A 14,081-nucleotide genomic window follows, 5' to 3' on the forward strand; every position below is an offset into this window, starting at 1 on the left:
CTCTATTGTTGCCTGGAATACCTGCCAGTCCTCCCTCTATTGCTAGCCCTCTCACCAGCTCGTACTGGAGAGCGGTTACTCTCTCTTTTTGTACTCTCATTCCTCTCTCTCTCATTCTTTTTTCCTATTATTCTTCCTCTCCCTTTCATTCTCTTATTTTTCGTTTTTTTTTTTGCTTATTTTCAATTCTTCTCGAAATATGATTATAGAAACTTCAAATACATCGTTGCTGTTGTTAAAAGATTCCTTACCTAAAACAAAAAGTTCCAAGTAGCACGGGCTATGGTGAGCCCGTAGTCCCTTTTTTTTCCACAGCGTTGTTGATTTCTCACCAGTTATGAGAAACGTGAGAGCTGGTATGAATGACCCGCAGGCGGGTAATTACTGCTGCTTCTCACAATTATCACTATAATACGTCGCACTAACGACACAACTACTCTCACTATCACACAAGTACCTCTTGACACACGACCTGTCTCTTCATAACAGTCTTAGAGGACCTCTATAGATGGGAATGTGTGTTAATACCAAGAAAACATTTGCTTTTTTTGCTTAAGATTATTTTTGGAGCTTGTGTGTCATTTGTGCTTTGATGGAGACTTTGTGTGGTTCCCTCTTCTTCCCTCCCATCTCCCTCTACCTTCCCTTATTCTCTTCCCTCTCTCTCTTCCCTCTCTCCCCTGTGGCGATAGAATTGCACCTTAAGTAGAAATGGAAGGAGTCGGTAACCCAATTTTAACGACCTTAATCCACCTGTTGATAGTTGTTAGTGAAGAATCTAATTTAGGTTACCTTAGCTTCCGCTCAGAGTGAAGGGGGGGGTTGTGTGTGTGTGTGTGTGTGTGTGTGTGTGTGTGTGTGTGTGTGTGTGTGTGTGTGTGTGTGTGTGTGTTTGTGTACTCGCCTATTTGTGCTTGCAGGATCGAGCATTGACTCTTGGATCCCGCCTTTCCAGCCATCGGTTGTTTACAGCAATGACTCCTGTCCCATTTCCCTATCATACCTAAGTGTGTGTGTGTGTGTGTGTGTGTGTGTGTGTTTACTATTAGTGCCTGCAGGATCGAACTGTTAGCTCTTGGACTCCGCCTTTCTAACCGTCGGTTGTATTTCATACTAATTCTACCTAATTTTTTTTTAAATCATATCTACTACATATATTTCTCTCTCCCTCTCGTGGATGTGTAAACATTGTTTTTCCTACTTGTAATATGGTTCTTCTCATTACCAAATATTGGGCTCTAGTATTTATCTAAAGAAATGTAAGTTGTAGAGAGACTAATTATGAGAATAAGTACTAGGCCTACATATATATATATATATTATTTTAACATTTAGGCATAGACGTAGAGTGGTTATTTGGCGTGATAGCTGTGTACATGTCAGGCCTAACTAGCGGGCCTCTCACCATGCTAAAATGGATGAATAAAAGTCATTATTGCGATGCTTTAATGTGTAATAATTCGTAATATATTTAACGTATTGGTTGTTTCCGTGCAAAATACGACGTATTAGGCGAGAGTACGGAGTGGGGGGGAGGGTGTAAAGTGAATGATACACTTGAGGAATAACTTGAAACATAGTCACGTTCAAGGAATAACTTGAAACATAGTCACGTTCAAGGAACAACTTGAAACATAATACGTTGAAGAAAGTGTAAAATATTTTTTCCAGCTTCGGGGGGATAGAGAGAGAGATTTTATCATTATGAACCTAATCAACTTATCCTACCATCTAAGGATACCATCTACCATCCTACCTACCATCATTACCCTATCCTTACCCTAACCTTATCCTATCTTTACCCTAACCTTACCCCCTACCCTTACCCTTACGTTGAGGTTACCTTGAGGTGCTTCCGGGGCTTAGCGTCCCCGCGGCCCGGTCGTCGACCAGGCCTCCTGGTTGCTGGACTGATCAACCAGGCTGTTGGACGCGGCTGCTCGCAGCCTGATGTATGAGTCACAGCCTGGTTGATCAGGTATCCTTTGGAGGCGCTTATCCAGTTCTGTCTTGAACACTGTGAGGGGATTGCCAGTAATGCTCCTTATGTGTAGCGGAAGCGTGTTGAACAGTCTATCTTAAATAGTACATATAGTACCCTACCCTATCTTAAATAGTACATATTAAAATACAGCATAACAAAGTCATTTACCCAAAACAAAGTTCCCTTACGGGCTCACCATAGCCCGTGCTACTTAGAACTTTTTGTTCCAGGTAGCGAATCTTCAACAACATACAAATATAAAGAAATAAACACCATGTCAAACCTTTAAAACAACAAACAAGCAAACAACCCAACGAGACTAACCAACTCATAACGAAGCCGAGAAGCGAACTTTCGTTAATATCACAAATTAACGAAAATCCCTGGAATTATGACTCGGGAAATTCACAGTTTGACTAACTGCCAATTTCATCACTTTTCTGGAGCGAGAGACACGGAAGTTAATTAGGTGCTGAAGCAATCTATTACGGCCCGCTAGTTGACGGAGACAGATCCAGGAATTAATGAGGATTGCTAATGATAGACGGATTGCACTGCCGGTGATTCTCTTTGACCCCAAATGACCTGATATATAGATTTTACGGTTCGCGGAGTGAGAAATCTCTCTTAATTTGGTATATAAATCGTGTTTGTTTGTCGCTTTCTCTTGCTTCTCCTTTCTTGTGTCTATAATTCTCTTGTCATACCTTTCACTAGGTCAAAATACATGTATGTATGTTTATGTATTTGTACACGTTACAAGCTGATTTGTAACCATGTTGTGTGAGCCGCTAGGAGAGGGGGTTCACTAACAGGTCCGGCAGCACTGCTGGGTGAACACAGGGAACTACAGGTAAATACAGGCAAGGAATGGGGACATATTCTGCCGCCTGGATAAGTGTTCACATCTGGAGTTCGTCTGGGTGATCCAGCGCGGATGGCAAATATGTCACACACTTGGAAGTTATCTACAGCTGAACGATTACCCACCGCCTTAGTCTCCAATATTCAACTCTTCCAGTCTCTTCCTCTAGTTTTTGTATCACTCTATCATTCTCTCTCTCTGTCTCTCTGTCTCTCTCTCTCTCTCTCTCTCTCTCTCTCTCTCTCTCTCTCTCTCTCTCTCTCTCTCTCTCTCTCTCTCTCTCTCTCTCTCTCTCACAACAAAGCTAGTGCTTATTATGAATGTCACTGATGTGTTCCTATTGAGAAGAATGGGATTTTATCCTACATTAGTTCATCTGAAGCCTGAGCTTAGCTCATTTATTTTAAGGTTATTAACTACCATTAACAATATGGTATATTGTTAACTTACAGCCCTGATAGTTACTGAATGACGCTGAAGCCAACTATGAGAGCTATAATATGCTCGCTGGACTCCCTGCTGTATCACTCTAGCAATGAATGATCACTGAATGTTTTATTAAATAATAGATATGTGTAATTGGCAATTAGAATTCATCGAGGTCGTTGTTAATAAGAACTGTAATGATGTCTTCCGACCGTGGTCTGTCTCTATGATTATGGGATACAGTTTGGGGCACCATACAGGAATGTAAGTTCCTCTGAATATATAGCTATCTTGAGGTTATCTTGAGATGATTTCGGGGCTTAGTGTCTCCGCGGCCCGGTCATCGACCAGGCCCCCCACCCCCAGGAAGCAGCCCGTGACAGCTGACTAACACCCAGGTACCTATTTATACTGCTAGGTAACAGGAGCATAGGGTGAAAGAAACTCTGCCCATTGTTTCTCGCCGGCGCCCGGGATCGAACCCGGGGACCACAGGATCACAAGTCCAGCGTGCTGTCCGCTCGGCCGACCGGATCCCCTGAAGCTAAGGGTGCTAAGCTAAGGGTGATCACATCCATCCCAAGTGGCAGGAACCTCCCTCATGGCTATAACAACTATATTATATATTCCCTAAAGAGTCGTATAGCAAGAAATTACATTTTAGAAGTGTGACAGTGAAGACCACTGTCCTTCAACTTAGAATACGAATCGGTGAATTCAAGTTGGCTAAACGTAGATTTAGACAACAAAAATAGGTAAGCACTGGTTCGAAATTGAGTTGTAGAGATGTGGCTCAAGTTACTAACAAGTGGAAGAGGGATACAATTCCCTGGAAACACAAACCGAAACTGTCTCTATATTCCGCTTGTTACAACTTGTAATAAAGTTGTTACATCTTGGCTTAACGTGTTTATGACATATTAGAACGTTGTTACAACTTGCTATATTGATTGTTATAACTGATTAGGAGGTGTTCAAACTTGTTCGAACGTTGTACCAACGTCGTATAACACCTGTACCTTTTCCCAGCTCACCTGTACCTTTTCCCAGCTCACCTGTACCTTTTCCCAGGTCACCTGTTCCCTTCCCAGGTCACCTGTACCCTTCCCAGCTCACCTGTACCCTTCCCAGCTCACCTGTACCCTTCCCAGCTCACCCTATACCCTTCCCAGCTCACCTGTAACCTTCCCAGCTCACCTGTACCCTTCCCAGCTCACCCTGTGTGTTTGACAGGAATTCTGCCGTGAGACATCTCCGAGCTGTGAACACAGCCGGTTGAGAGGCGGGACCAAAGAGCCAGAGCTCAACCCCCGCAAGCACAACTAGGTGAACACAGCCGACCTGGAGACTCCCGACCCGAGTGTGTATTGCTATAACATGTAGATAAACACACCCTGGAACCCTTGAAGCTTTCCAATGGACCTCAGGTCCAGCAACTGTTTACTGAGGCCCACTCTGGCCTGGACACACTGGTACCGAGTGCTGAAGTAATTGATTGTCTGATCCCTGGAAACACAAACCGAGACTGTCTCTATTTTCTGCTTGTTACAACTTGTAATAAAGTTGTTACATCTTGGCTTAGCCTGTTTATGACGTATTATAACGTTGTTACAACTTGCTATATTGGTTGTTATAACTGGTTAGGTGTTAAAACTTGTTCGAACGTTGTACCAACGGCGTAGTTTCGGTGTGTGTTTGGCGGGATGGGAATTGATGGTGGGTAACAGTTTAGTTCAATTCGAATATCGGACGGGAAGATGTAAATGGTTTTATAACTCTTGTGTATAGACGGAATTATCTGACGAAAGTTGGATATGTGGATTGTGGAATTGAAGAGAAAAATATGTAATATTTTCATATATACGGAAAGTATCCCTTGTTCTTTTGTGGTCCCGGGTTCAACTATACCCAGGTTCGCTGGTATAGGGTATACCATGCTGGTATACCATTAGTTATATAATACTGCTACTCCAGTGGCCCTTTTTGTTTAAATCTCCATGAGGCGGGATAGAATTAATTTCGAATTCGGTTACAGCTGAGTTTTTTAGGATAACTAGAAATATAACCTAAAGAAATTACAGACAATAATATATGCAGGCGAGTGGAGTAGACTTGGGCAAGGGGTAACTATCCTCATGTGTACATAAATAGATAATTACGTGATATATCATCATTACTAATCATAATTCCAGATGAACCTAACTGATTGGTTTGATGATGATTGACAGTGCCAAATTAGCATCAAATTTCTTAAAGACCTGATAAACTACTTCAATTATGTACCCAGAGGCGGGAATTATTCTGGTCGTTACGAGGCCTCGCAGTAAGGAGAGGATCACTCCTTACTCGAGGATTGAGCCTGGCCTCAGGCCGGACTTGGGGAGTAGAAGAACTCCCAGAACCCCATCAAGCAGGTATCAAGCAGGTATCACTGGTACTACCCACCCACGCTGGCACGCTCTCCAGGTCACTGGTACTCACCTGTACCCTTCTTAGCTCACCTGTACCCTTTCCAGGTCACCTGTACCCTTTCCAGCTCACCTATACCCATCCCAGCTCACCTGTACCCTTCTTAGCTCACCTGTACCCTTTCCAGGTCACCTGTACCCTTTCCAGCTCACCTATACCCATCCCAGCTCACCTGTACCCTTCCCGCCACTCTGTCGTTGGCCTACACCAACGACAGTCCAGTGTGGTTTTGGCGCGAAATGAACCTAGTAGCAGGACCCGTCTCATGTGTCAATGCCAGTAGAGATGTGTTGATCTCCAGCCTCGTGTGGCGGTACATATTTGTGGGACTAGTTGAAGATCTGGCCAGGAATTGTTTATGTTTACTGTTTCACACACACGGCGTGTACTAACTGCTGGTTCCCTCAGGTACTGTGTGGTGGTCGGAGTTGTCTAAGGTCCTGCCGCAGAAGGAGAGGTTAGAGATGTTCCAATCTTTAGCGGCTCTCGTTGGCACCACTGCGCCTCCCTCCCCAGGTATGTATCCCCCTTGTACACTACGTGGTGTGTCTTGATATAAGCTTCCATCTTCACTAGTGTCTGTGTATGCCCTATCTTTCTATGTTCCTATGTTCCTTTGTGGCATTTTGTTTCTCTCTCTCTCTCTCTCTCTCTCTCTCTCTCTCTCTCTCTCTCTCTCTCTCTCTCTCTCTCTCTCTCTCTCTCTCTCTCTCTCTCTCTCTCTCTCTCCTGAATACTGTGTGTTTGTACACTGTTACCTCCTAGTAAATGTTTAAACCCCCTTCTAGTAATTATATTCGCCAATAGCCTTTTGCCACTAACGACTGAAACCCCTCATGGTGTTCCCACTTCTAGTATATGTTCGAGTGAAGCTCCTAGTATTTAATGATGCCCTGATATGCACTCTTAGTAACCCCCCCCCCTACCTACCCATTCTTGTACTCTAGTACTCTTTAGTGCACTATTATAGGCCTACTTGTACCTGTATACCCTTGTTACCCAGTAACAAGAGGATACAAGTACAAGTAACCTCCGTGATTGTACCTCATTGTACCCTTCTACCTCTCTAATAGTACCACAATGTACCCTTTCATTGTATCCACGTAATAACCTCGTAACGACCCAACAACCTCGTAATGACCCAACGACCTTGTAATGAAGAACGGGGCCCGCCTTAACGAGTTTGAAAATAGTCTAAACCAGACAAGAGTCTGAGTAAATTACCTGGTTTAATGGTCTCTAAACTATTTAATGTTTTGTATTACGAACTTAATGACGGTATGTTGCACTCTGTGTTATCATTGGCTGTTGTGGGGCTCGGTGATATTATTGGCTGTTGTGTGGCGCTGTGATATCATTGGCTGTTGTGTGGCTCAGTGATATCATTGGCTGTTGTGTGGCTCAGTGATATCATTGGCTGTTGTGTGGCTCAGTGATATTATTGGCTGTTGTGTAGCTCAATGATATCATTGGCTGTTGTGGGGCTCAGTGATATCATTGGCTGTTGTGTAGCTCAGTGATATCATTGGCTGTTGTGTGGCTCAGTGATATCATTGGCTGTTGTGTGGCTCAGTGATATCATTGGCTGTTGTGTGGCTCAGTGATATTATTGGCTGTTGTGTGGCTCAGTGATATTATTGGCTGTTGTGTGGCTCAATGATATTATTGGCTGTTGTGTAGCTCAATGATATCATTGGCTGTTGTGGGGCTCAGTGATATCATTGGCTGTTGTGTAGCTCAGTGATATCATTGGCTGTTGTGTGGCTCAGTGATATCATTGGCTGTTGTGTGACTCAGTGATATTATTGGCTGTTGTGTAGCTCAATGATATCATTGGCTGTTGTGGGGCTCAGTGATATCATTGGCTGTTGTGTAGCTCAGTGATATCATTGGCTGTTGTGTGGCTCAGTGATATCATTGGCTGTTGTGTGGCTCAGTGATATTATTGGCTGTTGTGTAGCTCAATGATATCATTGGCTGTTGTGGGGCTCAGTGATATCATTGGCTGTTGTGTAGCTCAGTGATATCATTGGCTGTTGTGTGGCTCAGTGATATCATTGGCTGTTGTGTAGCTCAATGATATCATTGGCTGTTGTGTGGCTCAGTGATATCATTGGCTGTTGTGTGGCTCAGTGATATCATTGGCTGTTGTGTAGCTCAATGATATCATTGGCTGGTGTGTAGCTCAATGATATCATTGGCTGTTGTGGGGCTCAGTGATATCATTGGCTGTTGTGTAGCTCAATGATATCATTGGCTGTTGTGGGGCTCAGTGATATCATTGGCTGTTGTGGGGCTCAGTGATATCATTGGCTGTTGTGGGGCTCAATGATATCATTGGCTGTTGTGTGGCTCAGTGATATCATTGGCTGTTGTGGGGCTCAGTGATATCATTGGCTGTTGTGGGGCTCAATGATATCATTGGCTGTTGTGGGGCTCAATGATATCATTGGCTGTTGTGTGGCTCAGGTGTTATCATAAGAGTGTGTCAGGAGGAGTGAAATAACACTCCTCAAACATCACTTAATTTTGACGCTAAAATATTCTGTTTATTTAATAGATGCTATCCTGTTTGTCAATGTTCTCAATATATAACCCTCTCCCTCCTCTCTCTCCCCCCTCTACCTCTACTCTCCCCCCTCTACCTCTACTCTCCCCCCTCTACCTCTACTCTCCCCCTACCCTCCTTCCTTCCTTCTCTTTTATCTACATTTCTCTTGGTATCACATACACACTCCTGTATCCTACCACTCTCATTCGTCCTCTGCCTCGTTCTTGCCCTCTCCTTCTTCCTCGGCCTCCACCTCTCCCTCGTCCTCTTCCTCGCCCTTTCCCTCTCCCTCTCCCTCTCCCGTCTGCCCCTACCACAGACCCCGTGGCGCTGCGGTACGAAGCCTCGGCATCGGTCACCTTCCAGGCGCCGGAGGTGACGAAGGAGGAACCTGACGACGAGGACGAGGACATGTGGCACATCGGGGAGATCCCCTGGGGCCCATTCTCCCCCCACTTCCTCAACTACCTCCTCGCCCACCTCGTCTACGCCGGCAGGTGAGTTGCTGAGAAGGTGGAGGATAGTTGACAGGTGACTGTCAGCTTCCCATCCTCTCTGTACTGTGGTAAGAGGGCGACAGCGGCTCATGATAGACTAACTGATCCAAGCTGCGAGTCTTGGAGGCTAAACTTTCCTCAGTCAACTTCCCGCTAGCTGGTGTGACGGTTGACTATCAAATGTAGTTATCATAGTCAGGTATACAAGGGTTAATTTGGAAATTATTTCTGTCGGAGTTTAAGTTCTGACCGCAGCCACGTCTCTCACTTTGACGGTAACAAATGCAACTGTTTTGCTTAACCCGAAATGTACAAATGCTCCCTCTCACCGTCCCTCCACTCCTTCCCTTTTTCCCTCCCTTCCCTCCTTCCCTCACCTCTCTCCCTCCCTCCCTCCTGAGGACCGTAAACCATCGTGCTCCTGCTTCAGGTACGCCGGAGTGTTCTGGGGGACCAACAAGGGGCTCGGTTTCGTCTTCTTCTCGCAGCTGTTGCTCAACGCCGCCCAGAACATCTTCGCCATCTCCGGCTTCCAGGTGAGTGCCTTCAGCGTCTGGCGAACCAGACGAGTCCTTCTCAGCGCCTGGTGGCACCTTAACAGCTGTCTTAGCCTGGCGAACACTCCGGTGTTCAGAGTGAGCCCACACTCTCCTATACCCTCCTACACACTATAGTTTTGTCACCCTTCAGTAAGCTCTTTACACCACCGTAGTTGGTGGCGGAGGTTCGCCTGGGCACCACAACTCCACACATTTGTTCACAAGTTTTAAAACGTAGAAGATTTTTCCATCTCTTTCGCGTTTATTTTTTCCTTTGGCGAGAGTTTGTGCATTTTCCTAGATTTTCCAACAAAGTTTTCCCCGTCATAAAGCTGACTTCTTGTCAGTTTAAACTGCTCTAGTCTCAGGGTGAGAGTTTACTGTGTAGTCTGAGGGGTGAGAAAGTTTACTATTATGTAGCCTGAGGGTGAGAGTTTACTGTTATTACGTCATCCTTGCGGTGGTGCTGACCCCATAATGCCCTCCTGGAGCAGGTGCTGTACAAGGTGCACGTGGTGGGCGCGGAACACGTGCTGCCGGTGTTCGAGGGCTTCCTGCTGCCCCTGCCGGTGTGTGTGGCGGTGTTCAGCGCCTCCCAGACCCTGGTGCTCGCCTCGGGCTCCGTCCTCTACTTCTACGGCCTCCTCAAGTTCAACGCCTTCCTCAATGCTGAGAAGGAGAAGTATCATATCCTCAGCAAACACGGCCACCAGGTGAGTGGGTGTTGGGTGGGTCCTCTGGTGGGTGGGTGGGTGAGTGGGTGGGTGTTGGGTGAGCCCTCTGGTGGGTGGGTGATTGTTGGGTGACTGTGAGTCACCAGGTGGGTAGGTCGGGCTGCTGGTATAATATCAGATCATTGGTTGAATGGGTACAGCGCCCCTTCGCTGTACTCCAGCGCCCCTTCGCTATACTCCAGCGTTCCTTCGTTGTCATCCAGCGCCCCATCACCGCCTCATCCCTTAGAGTATCGTTCCCATTACTCTTACTCCTAAAGTTCACCGTTTTGTTTTCCAAAGATCTACGAGGTAAATGGTTAAAAATGTTAATTTTCCACAAGTTGTGAAACACTAATGGCCGTCAGATAGGATTATATGCATAACTTTTCTCTCTAAGACGTTCCAGAGAGTAGATTACTCTCCCAAGAGACCTCTGGGGTATATATACAGTGTGTACAGGGCTTGCCCAAGAGGCCCCGTAGGGGAATGCTCACTTTCCAACTTCAGGAGGCCTAGTCTGCCTGCAAGAATGGAAGGCCTCTTTTAAGGATCATCTCACGACACTTAGGGGCGACATCGAAGTCCACCTCGATGTCGCTTAACCGGGCAAGGTGGAAAAGTACGTGGGTAGTTTGCTTCCAAACACCATGTCTGATATCAAGTGTGTGATTAGATAATCCTTATCCTGAGCGACGGGAAGTTGCACCAATTACAATCGTCCACCCAGCTGTGATGTAACTTGATTGGTGTTGAGTGACACGAAGTTCCACCATTAAGCGCTTTGTCGGGAGTCATGGTGAAAGTTAATTGGTTGTTGCTGGTCCTTGACGTGGGGTCAGTGGAGCAAGTTGAATGGTTGCTCATTATAGTGAACAGGCAGAAGGCCCACCAATTACAACCCTTTACTGAGCCTTTCCCCATAGATAAATGGTTGTTGATATTTATGCCTAAGATGTGAGGCCACTGAGAGAGATGTCTTTAATGAAACAAAAACTTAAGGGAGAGAGGGAGGGGGAAGGTAAGAAGATACTAGTCAGGAGTAAGCGACAGGAAAGGAGAGTCGTGGGAGAGTTAGGGACGGAGGAAGGAGAGGAGGAGAGAGAGGGGAAGGTAGGAGAGAGAAGGGAGGAGGGAGGGACAGAGTGATCAAGCAAGCTATTTACTGTGACAACATTGGGCTATTATTCCGAGTCTCTTCAACCCCTTTAATACAAACTCGCCCCCCCCCCTGTCCTGCTCCCACGTGGCGCCTCCCCCCGGGTGCCTTACCCCCCCCCCCCGGGGCTACGGTCTACACCGATCTATACGGGTACCCTGGCAGGTCTGTGTACACTCCTCCCACCACCGCCTTGCCTCCAAACACCCTCATACAATCTCCATATTGCTCTCAATTTAAGTCTTGAAACCCAAGACCAATCAGCATGAAGCTTAATACAATCCATTTTTGTCTCAAAATTTACTGGTTTAATATGTGGACATTGTACAAGTGACGTCAGTGGTTGACTATGCATGATGAGCCATGCAGATGGTTTAAGTTTTAAAATGACATAAAATTCATCTATCTATTTCGAGGCAAACTGTAGATTGTCCAGGTTATGAGTCTGTAAAGAAGAGTTGTGATGCTACAGTGTGTTTCACGTGTGTATGTAAGCCGCTACAAAGTGGATACAAAGGCACTAGGATAGTTCAGGACTGTAAGAGAATACTGGTAAATGTTGTACCGGATATTTAATTACGCGTCACTCAAGGTGAGGTCATATTTCAGAGTGACGCATAACAGTCCTGTAAACCTGATCTTTGCTTGTTATCCTGTAACGGACGCTTGTTCAACGTCGGTAGGGAGCCGGCCGGCCGAGCGGAAAGCACGCTGGACTTGTGATCCTGTGGTCCTGGGTTCGATCCCAGGCGCCGGCGAGAAACAATGGGCAGAGTTTCTTTCACCCTATGCCTATGTTACCTAGCAGTAAAATAGGTACCTGCGTGTTAGTCAGCTGTCACGGGCTGCTTCCTGGGGGTGGAGGCCTGGTCGAGGACCGGGCCGCGGGGACACTAAAAAAAGCTCCGAAATCATCTCAAGATAACCTCAAGATAACGTAGTGAAGGTGCGGGTAGTGAACACTAAACAGGACTACATAGATCAACTCATCCCCCCACTAAAGACGTGAACATCGAGATGTTATACATTCTCCAGCGTCAACTTTCACTCCGTGCTAAATATCCCAATGATTACATTTACCCCATCTTGTGTACGTGCCTAACTATCATGTAATTAATGTACGACCAGCAGGCTGGACCACAGTAAATGTACACAAGTACTACCAGTTGACCTGATTTAGTTTCAATGTTAATGAAATAGTCATGACTTTTGTTACATTATCATTTCAAGCCTCCTCTAAGATATTAATAACACTATAGTCAATTCTTTATGTCGATGTATTGACCCCATGTGATCCTCTGTGACCCCCCGTGTGACCTCGTGTGACCCCGTGTGTGTGGCCAGCAGACACCATGGAGCTACTGGCCACAGTGCTGGGGACTGACGCTGCTGGTGCTGATGACAGCAGCGGCCTCCCCGCTGCTCCACGACTGGACGGTGGTGTACAGGGCCTCCCTCGACACCTCTGTCTTCGTGGCCTCCATCGCCACCATCATCCACCTCTTCGTCTGGATCGTCCTCTGGATGATCCTCACCATCAAGGTAAGCTATGGTAATGTTCACGCAGGTCGGCGTCCAATCCCCCGACCGTCCAAGTGGTTGGACACCATTCCTTTTCGCCCCGTCCCATCCCAAATCCTTATCTTGACCCCTTCTAAGTGCTATATAGTCGTGATGGCTCGGCGCTTTCCCTCCCCTGATAGTTCCGTTCCATTCCTTCCCTCTCCCTCCATCCCTCGCAAAACCTCCATCCCACAGTCGCGTACTTATTACTGAGAATCTTTTCAGATAATATAGCTGCGGCCAAAGATCACACACACACACATCAATGGTAGTGTAATCATCACTCCCAGCACCCGAGGGAGACTCCTCCTGCACCGCCTCCGTCACCCATTACCTGCGGGATTAGGTCAAGCCTCTCGGCCTTTCATCGTACCTCACCCCCCACAGTTCCGGGACCAGTCCTTTAGCAAACCTCTGTAATTGCTTTACTTTTGCTTTGCACATTTTCAGCTGGGTGTTCCTCGCTGGGGTTGTATTTTCTGGTATTGGTCAAACCGGGGTACTGTTCAACGTCTTGAAAGATTCCATGTTTAAGGCTTTACGAATGTCTGTCAGCTTTGCTTGTGCCGCTGATGATGTCTGGTTGGCTTGGGCCACCGGTGACAGCATACTATTATATCTACTCTCATATTGTTGTCCCCTTTTTCTGTCTCATTTGTCTTTCCTTTATCTTGTACTGTCTCATTGGCTTCCTCATCAACGTTCTAAATCTCATTAACTTGCATTTGATTGGAATGAAGTCGAGCAGCCATTTGAGACCATATATCACTGGTTATCCAAGTCCAGCTTGAGCGTCTTGGAGTCGTCGTCCTGTTATGAGTCGTCTCTCATCGGTTTTGCATCATGGTAAACATTGATGTGGAGGATCATATTTCCCCGGTCAAGTGAGAAATGCATGAGAAACATTGTTGGTCCTCGGGCTGTTTTTTTTTCTGGTACGCCGCTTGCTACTACTATCCTTAATTATATTTCCTCTCTCACTTCTACTCTCTGCAGCCATTTAGTGTGGTATTGTCTAAACAAATGTAACATATTATTCTCAGTTCTATACGATGAGTGTAATCTTTCCATAGAAATCATTTACCATGGAATTAAATGGTTATTATCTATCAAATGCTATATAAAAGTAAGTTAAAAAGTATAATTCATTCCTGTTAAATCTGCGTAACTAATCCGCAAGAAATCTCGATAATTACTTCATAATATCAATTATATAACTACTTTAGAAATTAATATGCAATATTAATACGTAACAAATTATAATACCCGTGAATAACTAACTATTAATCTCAAACGTCCAATTAGGTTAATAAGT

At 45.7% G+C, this 14,081-nt stretch overlaps 1 protein-coding gene across 7 annotated transcripts in view; it reads left to right on the forward strand.

Annotated features, from left to right (window-relative positions):
- Positions 1-14,081, forward strand: part of LOC123762065 (protein tincar) — a 234,150-nt gene that overhangs the window by 180,352 nt on the left and 39,717 nt on the right. For 5 of the 7 annotated variants that reach the window (XR_011230305.1, XR_011230307.1, XM_069335863.1 and 2 more), the window contains exons 4-8: positions 6,153-6,260; positions 8,615-8,792; positions 9,223-9,328; positions 9,826-10,044; positions 12,548-12,745. Coding sequence is in view for 3 of the 7 variants with exons in the window: in XM_069335863.1 (XP_069191964.1) it covers positions 6,153-6,260; positions 8,615-8,792; positions 9,223-9,328; positions 9,826-10,044; positions 12,548-12,745 (809 nt within the window). In the remaining 4 variants the exon portion in view is untranslated. The remainder of the gene's footprint in view (positions 1-6,152; positions 6,261-8,614; positions 8,793-9,222; positions 9,329-9,825; positions 10,045-12,547; positions 12,746-14,081) is intronic. The other 2 variants (XR_011230306.1, XR_011230308.1) reach the window with 1 other exon arrangement.

This window comes from Procambarus clarkii, chromosome 34 (genome assembly GCF_040958095.1).
Source record: "Procambarus clarkii isolate CNS0578487 chromosome 34, FALCON_Pclarkii_2.0, whole genome shotgun sequence".
In the NCBI taxonomy this organism is placed as follows: Eukaryota; Metazoa; Arthropoda; class Malacostraca; order Decapoda; family Cambaridae; genus Procambarus; species Procambarus clarkii.